The following is a 12,416-nucleotide window of genomic DNA, read 5'->3' as shown; positions in this document are numbered from 1 at the left end:
AGAAATAGAGCTTTGGAGCCACTCTTTCCATCCTTCTCAGCCCAGAGCCACTGTGACCATGGATGCTTCCCTGTTAGGGGTGGGGGGCATTTTCAGGGAATGACAGTCCAAGGCACAGGGTCCACAATAGAGACCAGTCTGCATATAAATGTCGTAGAACTGAAGACAGTGCTTTTAGCATTGCAACCATTTCAGTCTGTCCTTCCTTCTCGAACAATTGCCATTCAATCAGACAACATGTCAGTAGTCTGGTATATCAACAAGCAAGGAGGAACCAAGTCCTATCCCTTATGTCAAGAGGCCATGAGAATTTGGAAAAGGGCGATACCTTCCAACTGCTTTCTGATAGCAATGCATATCCCCAGGGATTCCAACATGATTGCAGACAACCTGAGTAGATGTATTCTCCTGCCTCATGAGTGGTCCCTCAGTCCATACATAGTGGCACAAATGTTCAGCCATTGGGGCCAGCCTTGCTTCGACCTATTCGCCTCCCCATCAAACCACAAATGCAGCAGCTACTTTACCCTAATTCCCCCACAGGGGGAGTCCTCAAGGGATCCTCTAATCCATGATTGGCCCACGAGACTTCTGTATGCTTACCCTCCCCTTCCTCCGATTCCCCAATTCGTGAAGAAAGCTCTTCAGTTGAAAAGCAAAGTGATCCTCATAGCACCTTATTGGCCTCGACAAGTATGGTTCCTCTTTCTCTGGCCTCACTTACTATGACGACCGTGGATTCTGGATACAACTCCAGATCTGATTTCTCATTCTCAAGGGTTGAGCCACCCGAACTTAACCAGTCTCAAGCTGACAGCTTGGTTTCTGTACTTCCAGTGATCGCCAGGCATAACAACCATTCCTCCCCAGTACGTGACATTATCCTGGCCTCTTACAAGCCATCCACCAGGAAACTTTATCTTGACAAATGGAAAAGATTTTCAATTTTGTCTAAGCAGAGAAAACTAGACCATACTCAGCCCCAGTTACTGCAATGCTAGATTACTTATCAAATTTCTTTGAAATCGGTGCTGCATCTTCAACTATATGGGCTCACCTAGCTGCCATTTCAATTTTCCATAATGGTTTTGGAAATTCCTCCTTAATCTCACATCATCTATGTAAAACTTTTCTAAAAGGAGTCTGTCACAGTAGACCACCAATCAAACAGCCTGTATAACCATGGAGCCTCACACTAGTCCTACAATCTTTGACGCAACCTCCCTTTGAACTTGCAGGCACTTGTGACATCAAGTTCTTATCCTGGAAATCTCTTTTTCTGGTGGCCATCACATCATCTAGGCATTTTTCCGAGCTCCACATTCTGTGCATAAAACATCCTTATTTAATTTTCCACAAGGACAGAGTATCACTCTGGACAAATACTTCCTTTCTCCTCAAAGTAATTTCCGATTTTTCTATTAAGCAGACTGTTGACCTACCAGTCTTTTTCCCTAATTTTTCAAATAAAGGAGAGTACTTGTCTGCATTTATTAGACATACACAAACAGTTGAGATTCTATCTAGATAGGACAAAAACAATGCACAGATCAGACCAGCTATTTATATCATTCTCTGGTCCTAAAATGGGAAAGATAGTTTCTAAGGTGACCTTATCTAAATGGCTCAGAGACTGTATACTCTTCATTTATTATCACGAAAAAAAAGCCTATACCACAGAAAATCAAAATTCTCTCCACCAGATCAATGGCAACTTCTGCGGCATTCCACTCAAGAGCTTCTATGGACAATATCTGTGCAGCAGTAACATGGGCTGCTCCTCATACCTTTATAACTCATAACAAATTGTATTTGGTCTGCTGCGGTGGTGGTGCTGCAGTAGCGTTGTCACCTCACAGTAAGACGTTGTCCTGTTTGATTCACAGCTAAAGCATCTTCTATGTAGAGACATGCGTGAATGGGTGTACCTTCGTTGAAGGTTGTACGTCAAGGCTGGGAACTCGATACGTAAAAATCTACTGCCAATCATTAGCGGACCGGAGTTCCACTGTGGTGACCCCTAACTGGGAAAAGCCGAAAGATACAACAACAAGAAATTGTATTTGGTCTCCAGGAGAAGAGCTTCATTTGACTCCATGATGCTCTGGAATATTCTTCCATAAGGGCTGCCCAAGTGACACAAGGTAGCTGGGGACTCTGTCCCATCAGTGATGAATGAATGAAGATTAACAGCATCAGATAAAGAAGTTATGTCTTACCGTAATGTTCTAGCTGTGTTGTTGATCTTCATTCATTCATCACGTCCCACCCTCCTTCCCCCTCCTAAGGCTCCTGGGAGATTCTTTAGGTCCAAGTGCTGAATTAGGGTACTTGCTCAGAAACAGCCTCTGCTTTACTAGTAATGGGGAAACTTGATCTGAGGTAACAGGAGAACTTGGATACTATGGGTAAAAGCTTAGCTCGAGAGTTTTTGGCTGGTGCGAGCTTGGTATAAGGCCGACTCGGTTCCGAGGCCTGAACCAACAACCCATCAGTGATGAATGAATGAAGATGAGCAACACAGATGGAATGTTATGGTAAGAAATAACTTCTTTTTTTCTTTCACTGAACAGAATATTTATCACATTGTCACTTTTCCATGCAGTAGCATTCAAAGCTACCTTTATGGTAAGGTTTTTCCTTTGCCTTTTCTGTAGCATGCAAAAAAGTAGTATGGTAGTGCAACTTGCAAAGCTTTATAAGAAAATTGCACCATTACTTGACAACACTTTGGAATCGGATCATCTGTGCTTTGGAAAAGTTGAGTTCTCTTGTTCATTCTCCCTTGAAAGCATTGAAATGATGGAGGGATACAATTCAAATAAAGGAATGTTTTGGATTGTTTTTCCAGACAGGGACACTGTAGCACAAAATCAATATGTTTGCAGTTCCTGCGTTCTGTATCCCTTGTCCAGGCCATTTTTTTCCAATTGTTCTTTCCCTGTGAGGATCAGTGTTCATCTTGTGCCATTGATGGTATGCTATTAAGTGATGTGAGGCTGTCATGTAATATACATGTTGGCCTGTACTCTTAAATTTGTCTCACTTTCTGATTTCTTATTTATTGCAGCAGAAATTGTAGTTTTGTATTGGGTCATATAAATTTTTGAAAGTCCCATTTTATTGAACAGATTGATCTAATAAGAGTAATAATTTCCACATTAACACGTAGGACTAAATCTGAGGACATGAGTCCACTCAGTATTCCAGACTTTACCAGGTTGATTCATTTTGATAATGTACTCCATTGCTGTCTGTCTTGTGTCTGTCTCACTGTCTCTCTCTTTTCAGATTTTCTTTAGAGCTCAGAGCACAAGTGTTCATTTCAGGCTGTTGCATCTAAACATATCTTTCATAGTGATGGTTTGTTTTGTTCCCCCCTGTGAACCCACAACAATAGTCACAGATGTCCTCTGGAAGACATATTGACCAAGAATCCACTACATCTGGAAACCTATCCCCTCAGGAATCACTTACTCATCCCTGCACAGTATACTCAACTCGCCCAGTCTTTTGCCATTGTCCCACATTTTAGTGTTAAAACACAGTGTATTGCTAAAGACACTCTGGGCTGTAAACCCAATTCAGTAGAAACTGTAATTGAAACTGATCTGATGAAGTTTTCATTTCAAATTTTATTTACATTAAAGGAACTTTTAACAATTTACAGTTTCTATTGAATTGGGATTATGGCCCTGAGTGTACTTTGGCTATCTGTTGTCTTTTAACAGTTTGTGGAGTATTTTGCTTGGTTGAATAGCCATATTTTAGTGTCCCATGGGATTACATGTGAAGATGACGTATGTTTACATGCTTTTGTATGGTGTTTTTCTCCCCATGATGGTGATCAACTATGCCCCTGTCGTTAAGGTGATGATGTATTCGGCACAATCAGATCTTTCTGTGAGTAGGAGGGTGACACCACTCACCATCTTGGACACTGGATGCGACAGTGCCTTTAATATATACTGCTTTCTTTATACAGGTCATACTGTAGCATCTTAGTGCACACACAGTCTTTGTTCATCAAAAAATCAAGGTGTGCAAACTTGCTGGTGGTTGTGGCTGATTATGTAAGTTTTGTAAGCTTCTGAATTACTCCAGCATGGTGTTTATTCTCATTTGCATTCACAGTTAGACTAATTGCCATATTATTTTACAATTATTAGCATATGGTGCTGATCTCACAATTTTGTGAGTTTGCTTGATGGCGCTAATTGTGTCTCTTAAATTGCCTCACTTTGTGTGGCGCCAGTTACTGCACAATTTTGCTTAACACATTTTGTTATTCATTTTTGAATCCTGACCTCAGTATTTCAACTTGGAAGATGGGATACTAATTCCTAACAGTGCTTCTTTGTCCCTTAATTTCCTTCATGTCTTGAATGTCATTGGTCTGCTTGAAAACTTTATTTTCAGAAATGGAAACTGCCTCTGCTAAAACTCATCTCACAGACCATTTCCAAGAATGCTATAATGTTTTAGTTACTTTTTTCAGTCTAATTATTATTCTTTCAGAATGCATTTTTTGAGTTGTCTCAGCATCTTTTCCATGTGCTGCAGATGACCCCTTCAGTCAAGAGTTTCCTAAATAGTATCCTTTACGTAAGACTTCCAAGATGGCCAGTGTTTCTACCTTGAGATTTGAATTTTATGTTAGGTAAACTTAACATGCTCTCTGAACCACAAGAGTCTATATGGAAGATCATTTTAGTAGCAGATGTTCTTCGTGTTTCACTGTTGCAGTCATCACATTTGGGTTATCTGCTTGCAGGTAGCCCTCAGTCGGCCTGATTATCAAAGTCTTGGGCCCTGCATCTGTTGCTGTCTCATCTTCCATGACGTCAGGTAGTCAGGGGTATAAAGCATGCAGCTGATGACAGTACATTAGTCTTTCTTGCCGTGCGGTCCCGGAAGCAGAAGCAGTTCACAAGTGCCGGTCGGCCGACTCCTGAAATTTTTGTTTTCGAGTTTCATATCCGAAGTCTTCAACTAAGCTAAGTACTCCTTTGGGGAACCTTTTTCTTGCTCTAAATGGATGTCAGTAAAAGTTAACAATTGTATTTCTTGTGGAAAGCAAATACCTCATAAAGATTTTCATCCATCCTGCATTCCTTGCTTAGGCCCACACCACGGCGTACCTTGCTGTCAGTTTTGTGCCTTATTCAAACCTCGTACTATTCGTCGTCGGTTCATTTTCGCATCTAAATATTTTGGTACTTGGTTCAATTATCCAGAAATGGCTTCGGTAAGCCATCCGACTACCGACATTCCAAAAAAACGCAAAGATAAAGACAGAGACAGACTGCATAGGTCCAAAGCTGCCGATGCTTCTCCTAAGCTAGTTGCCAGTTTGCCGGTACTCAGTGAGCCGTTTTCACAGCCCCTGATACCCGCTACTTCAGATTCACAGGCCTCTACTGAGACCCATGCCGCGAGTTGCTTCTTCGACTGTGGAACCTGCGGATGTCTCTACATTGGATGGGTCCGGAGCTGCTGTGCAGGCACCAGCTTCTGAGGGTGTATTCAGGCCTACTGACTTACATATTAAACCAACGCCATCTTCTTCTTCAAAGCCTAAAACTTGATCCATGCCCAGAAAACTGATGCCCAGACTGCATGGTCAGGCCCCTATGCCTAAAAAACAAATGATAAGAATGGCTGAAGACCTTATTACTCTAATCAGGGGAAGCCACCCTTCTCCCTCTAAGAGACCTAGGACTGAGTTTCCTTCTGATTCTTCTGATAAGGATTCTGAAATTTCAGTTTTTTCTGATGACCAGCATTTGCATTTATCTAGCTGTGAGGATTCTGATGCAGAGGACTCCATTCTCTCTGCTTCCCCTCCAGAGGATTTCTCTTTTGGTGAAACCTTGCATACTCTGAGGGAGCATTTCTGCTGGGAAAACCAAGATTACTCTGACTCCAAAAAAGAGGTTTAGGGAATTCTTACTCCTGCCTCAACACAGGCCTTTAGCTATCCCTCCTGTTCTGGACATTGTAGATGATGCCTTCTGGGAATCTAGCCTGGCTCCTGACACTTTAACTCCTGCTCCCAGAAAACCTGATAGGTATTACAGGGTACCTGACTCTCACAAGTTCCTCTTTAAAAATCCTACTGCGGATCCTGAGACCATTTCACAGGGATCCACGGGCATTAAGGCCACTACTGCCAAAAACTCTACTTCCTCTGATAGAGATTCCAGGGCGCTGGATAGATGGGGTAAGAAGATATACACTTCTGCAACTTTAGCCATTAGGGCCTTAAACTGCCTATTTCATATGTTAAAGTATCAGCAGCATATTACTGGACTGCTTAAACAGAAAATGATGTTGATTCCTGACTGTGCTGAAAATAAAGAATTACAGGATTTAATGCATTCTGCTGAACAAGTTGGAAAACATACTTTGCAGTGTGGTTTTGATTCATTAGAGGCATCTTGCAGTGCTGCTGTCACTGGGTCTGTACTTAGAAGGCATGCTTGGCTTAAGGAGCAATCTTTGCCAGATCATGTTAAAGCTAAATTATTGGATGCTGCCTTAAACCAAGACCACCTGTTTGGCAACAAAGCAGAAGAAGTACTTAAAAAGATGGAGGAAAAAACTAAATCTATGCAAACTGTTTAAAGATTTCCTGCAAGTACAGCCTCCCAGATTTAGTAGGCATTGGCCCTCTAAGAACTGGTCCTTTTCTGCCTCTTCCAGGCATTCTCAATCCAAACCCAGAACAAGCAGAACACCCAAGGTACTAAACAGTGGGGGGCTCCCACTTCCAAAGCAGGGAGTAGTAAGACTCCCCACTATGGTAAACTGTCTCAGTGACTTAACTTTAAACCTTCCAAGCCCTGCTCAACTGACTGTTCCTTTAGGGGGAAAGATTGCCCTGCATGCAAAAAATTGGGAACTCATTACCCAGGACAAATGGGTTTTAAATATACTTTCCCAAGGATGCAGATTCCACTTTCACTCCTTACCAACCCCAAACGGTTGGCCAGACCTACCCCCAAATCAGTGGGCAGAGGCTCAAAAGCAAGTTCTCTCTCTTCTTAGCATCAGGGCTATTTAACCTGTCCCAGAAGAAGAATGGGGGCAAAATTTCTACTCAAGACTTTTCCTGGTACCCAGAAAAGACAATTCCTGGCGTCATATCCTGGACCTGTCTATCCTAAACACCTTTTTGGTAATCCCAAAATTCAAGATGCTAACTCTTCATCAGCTGCTTCCCATGCTAGGCAAAAATGCCTGGTTGGCAAAACTGGATTTAAATGAAGTTTACCTGCACATCCCAATAAGAGAATCTTGCAGAAGATATCTATGCTTCAAAGCAGGCTACATGCACTGTCAGTTCTCTGTGCTGCCCTTTGGCTTATCTACTGCGCCCAGGGTATTCACAAAGTGCCTAGCTCCAGTCATTGCATTTTGCAGCCAAACAAATATTCAAATATACCCATACCTGGATGATTGTCTAATTCAGGCAGAAAGCAAGGACATACTACTAAATCATCTGGCGTTTGTAAAGAAATTACTAACTTCTCTGGGGTACACCATAAATGGAAAGAAATAAAAGAAATCACATCTTGTACCCTGCCAACAAATTGCATTCCTGGAGAGCAAGCTTGAATACAACTTCCCAGATGGCCTACCTCAAGCCAGAGAAACAAGTTCACTTGACAGCCTACTTCAAACTTCTTCTTCTTCTTCTTTCGGCTTTTTCCCGGTTAGGGGTCGCCACGGCGGATCACCTGTCCGCTCATGATTGGCAGTGGAGTTTTATGGTGTCAAGTTGCCAGCCCAGCGCCCAACCTTCCACAGAAGGCACACACATGCACGCACTCACACCTAGGGCCAATTTAGAGTTTCCAATCCACCTACAGCATGTCTTTGGGATGTGGGAGGAAACCGGAGCACCTGGAGGAAACCAATGCAACCACAGGGAGGACATGCAGACTCCACACAGAAGGCACCCCAGCTGAGAATCGAACCGGAGAACCTCTTGCTGTGAGGTGGCAATGCTAACCGCTGCACCACTGTGGCCGCCCTGACAGCCTACTTCAAACTACTGGCCACAAAGACCCAGCTGTCTGCAAGGAAAATACTGCAAGCCCTGGGGTTCATGGCCTCTTTCATTCTACTAATTCCATATGCAAGACTGCATATGAAGAAACTACATTGGTATCTAAAAAGCCTATGGTGTCAACATTCTCAGGATCTAGAATCAGTGATTCCTATCATACCTTGTCTAAAGATAGAGTTCCTTTGGTGGGCAGAGGCCTGCCACCAAAACAAGGGACTGCCATTCACTCTAGCCCCTGCCACCAAAACCGTAACAACAGACGCATCAGACTATGCATGACGGGCTCACTTGGCAGGGCAGTGCATTCAGGGCAAATGGAACCCAAGTCAAATGCACCTGCCTATCAATCAAAAAGAAATGATAGCTGTACAGAATGCTCTGACAGCTTTCAAGGACCACATTCTTCCAGGACAATTATTGGTAAAGACGGACAACACCACTGTTATGTGGTACATAAACAAGTAGGGGGGAACCCACCCATACCCTCTCTGCAGACTAGCCATGGCTCTGTGGAACACAGCTTTGAGCTACCAAGTGCACCTACAAGCTCAGTTCCTGCCAGGAAAGCTAAATACACTGGCAGATGACCTAAGCAGAAATCTCATTAACCTACACGAAATTCGAACCAAAGATATTCAACATGTTGAGAAACAAATGGGGGAGCCCAGAGATGGACCTGTTTGTCTCCCCTCAGAACTACCAATTGGACAAATTCTGCAAAAGGACTGCCCACAAACACGCCTGGGAAGTGGATGCTCTGTCCTTCACCTGGAGAAACCTATCAGTTTATGCCTTCCCCCCTCTGCCTCTCCTCTCCAAAAGTGCTACTAAAGATCAAACAGGACAAACCAAGGACAATATTGATTGCACCAGACTGGCCACACTAACACTGGTACCCCCTCTTGCGCAGTGTGTCACTGCTGACACCGTGGTACCTGCCTCAGACCCCTGCCCTGCTGTCCCAGCAGGAGGGCCAGATTCTGCACCCACAGCTTCAAACCCTGAACCTTGCAGCCTGGCTACTTATCTGATCACTCCGGTACCATTTCTCAGTAAGCAAGTGATGTGTGTCATTCTGGAAGCAAGGAGGCCTAGTACTAGAAAATCCTATGCTGAAAAATGGAAAAGATTCTGTTCCTGGAGCCAAACTCAGGGGATGGGCACAGCAGTGCCCAATTTACCTCATATTCTTCAAAATTTAACTGAGATGCTTCACAAGGGCCTTTCCTTTTCTTCCATCAAAATTCATGCCTCGGCCATTTCAGCACATTACAATATAGAGCCACCCCTCTTCTCTCATCCACTGCAGAAGCAATTCCTCAGCGGGGCTAAAAATTTAGGACCACCCAGGAGAGCCCCTACTCCAGCCTGGGACCTTAATTTTGTATTGGAAAAGCTCACTCTACCTCCCTTTGAGCCAGCTGCAAATGCAGAGTTGAAATTCCTTTCTTGGCAAACAGCCTTCCTTCTAGCCATCACTTCATCAAGAAGTGTGTCTGAATTACAGGCCCTCATGGCAGTGGAGCCTTTCATCATCTTTCATGTGGACAAGGTGTCCCTCAGGACCAATCCTTCCTTTATGGCCAAGGTGGTATCCAGTGTGGCCCTTAATCAGTCCATTCATTTGCCAACCTTCTTTTCTAATCCACAGAACAAAGGGGAATGAATACTGCACTCCTTGGACGTGTACGGACAACTTAGATTTTACTTGGACAGGACTAAGCCTCTCAGGAAATCTGAACAACTGCTGGTTGCACTTGCTGCAGGGGCAGATGGGAAAGCCATTTCAAAGTAAACCATTTCTAAGTGGATAGGCCATTGCATTAATTTCTGCTATAAGCACCATGGAAAACCTACCCCACAGGGGATAAGACCACATTCAACCAGGGCTGCATCTACCTCTACAGCCTTTCTCAGAGGTGTCCCTACCAGGGACATCCTAGAAGCTGCTACTTGGGAGTTCTGTACATACCTTCACCAAGCATTACCACTTGCCAATTTTTTCTAAATCCAGAGCTGGCTTTGCCACTGCAGTCTTGCAGGGCCTTATAGCTGGTCCTAATGCTGTCTAATTACCTCCTCCCATCCTTAGCTTTGGGAATCTACCCAAATGTGATGACTGCAAAAGCAAAACATGAAGAACATAGTACAGTTGTGTACACTTACCATAAATGTAGATGTTCGAGTATATTCACTGTTGCAGTCCTGGTTAACCTCCCTCCAGCCCCCTGTCTTCCATTGACTATACCTCTATTCTTGTTTACTATGCTTAAACCTTTCAGGTGGATTTGCTTTGTTGTTGGAGGTGTAACCTTGTATGTAATTGCTTCCCATTATGAGGGCACCTGACATCTGGGGCAAGAAAAACTGATGTAATGGCGTCGGCTGCATGCTTTATACCCCTGACTACCTGACGTCATGGAAGATGAGACAGCAACTGACGCAGGACCCAAGACTTTGATAATCAGGCCGACTGAGGGCTACCTGCAAGCAGATAACCCAAATGTGATCACTGCAACAGAGAATACACTTGAACATCTACATTTATGGTAAGTGTACACAACTGTACTTTAGTTTCGGTACAACAAATCAGAGCTACAGTTTTATGAGCATGAAGTACCTTAACACTGTATTTTCCTAGTGAAGGGGTCTACTTAAAGAATAGCTCTTATTTTAGCATAAAGTTATGTAATTTTATGTGATGCACGTTTACTACTTCTAGCTGTGGACTTCTTCCCCAGGCTTCATTTGAAAATGGGCATGCAACTCTGACAACTTTGTACCAAAATCATAAATCATTCAGTTCAATACCATTCTTCTTTCTGAATTATGACTGTAAAGGGTAGCTCCTTTTGCAAACCTTTCATTGTCATAGACAGTTAAGGTACTATATGAAAAGGTCTGAGTTTATCATGGAAATCAGTCAATCAGTTTTTGTCTATTGAAGGCGAGAAAAATGTATGCATGTTGCAGAATAACGCTGTGACTGTTTCAATTTTATTGGCTTCTATTATGACAATTGATGAAATATGAGTAAAAAATGGAGATTGTGGTATCTTTGTACTGTACTCTTTATATGAGTAGTGAAGTGAAGATGAAGGATGAAAAAACCTCCCCTAAAAATGTTTTGCAAGTATTAAGTTACAAATGTTTGTCTCTGTAGTTTAACCAGATACCCACATACGCATGTGTGGCTGAATGCACACACACACACACACACACACACACACACACACACACACACACACACTAATGCATGTGCAAGTCTCATCATCAGGCATTATAACACCGATCGTCTACTGAGAAGGAAAATTTTGCCAAGCAGGTCACTAGTGCTTTTGAGAATCAGTTCATTGTTGTTACAGAACATATAGCAACATTTTCAATATGTCTCAAAGATCCATTGTTATGGTGAGTGTATTATGTAACTGTTTTCTATAGCTGATGTCAAACTCTCTCTTTCTTGATCATTTTAGATAATGGCCTTCTTTATACATTTGGAGATGGACGGCATGGCAAATTGGGTCTTGGAGATGAGAACTTTACTAATCAGTTCAAACCAACGTTATGTACTCAATTCTTGAAGTTTCATGTCCAGTCGGTAAGGTATCTTTCTTCTCTTATGGGTTACATCCATTTTTCTTTATTTTTTTCCATTTTCAGTGTGTAATTTTATTCTGTATTCCTAACTCCTGACTCAAAACACTCTTTTTCACTTCTGTGCCACATGTATTAGTTTTACATACTATAAACATATAAAGAAAATCATTAGCCTACTGACTCCATGTAAGTGGAATGGGTGCACACATATTAACTGTTTTATTCTACCTTCCTTGAGGCATTCTTGGTAGTTAGAAAACAAATATAACTCTCTAGATTTTAGTTCCAAGGAGGTTGGAATTCACCTACAGTAATGTTTTGCTCATTTTTCTTATTTCCTTCTGGTTCTCTTCTTTGGTAGCCATTATTGGATTTATCTGATCCATTATTAACCTATTCATGGATATTCTTGATATGTGCTCCAGCAGATATATACTCATGGATTTTGCTGGTTTCCACAATCTGGATAAGTGATTTTCCTTTTATAATTTACAAATATAGGATGTCTGTGGTCAGATAAGTGTATTAGCATATGTAGTGTAGTTGTGTGCTGAGGAGACTTGCCTTTCTCCAATGTTCTGTCACAGAAGCAAGATCCTTTCTACACAGATGAGATATGTATGTGGAGTGCCAACTGTCCTTACCATGAATAACATCTGACATTCATTTTGCATTCATTGTACAGGGCACAAGAACTGCAGGCTGTAGGCTTAAATTACTTGATACCGTGCATATCCTTTCC

At 42.5% G+C, this 12,416-nt stretch overlaps 1 protein-coding gene across 1 annotated transcript in view; it reads left to right on the top strand.

The window, feature by feature from the left end:
* The window catches only part of LOC122802170 (X-linked retinitis pigmentosa GTPase regulator-like), a gene marked incomplete at its 5' end in the record, with an annotated part of 1,226,514 nt that overhangs the window by 1,017,784 nt on the left and 196,314 nt on the right, over positions 1 to 12,416 (top strand). The window contains one exon of the mRNA XM_044071841.1: positions 11,551 to 11,675. Within this exon, the coding sequence (XP_043927776.1) occupies positions 11,551 to 11,675 (125 nt within the window). The remainder of the gene's footprint in view (positions 1 to 11,550; positions 11,676 to 12,416) is intronic.

Source organism: Protopterus annectens, chromosome 5.part0, assembly GCF_019279795.1.
Source record: "Protopterus annectens isolate FY-2018-M chromosome 5.part0, PAN1.0, whole genome shotgun sequence".
Taxonomy (NCBI): domain Eukaryota; kingdom Metazoa; phylum Chordata; order Ceratodontiformes; family Protopteridae; genus Protopterus; species Protopterus annectens.
Note: the sequence above shows the minus strand (reverse complement) of the source record. Positions and strands in the feature narration are given on the sequence as shown.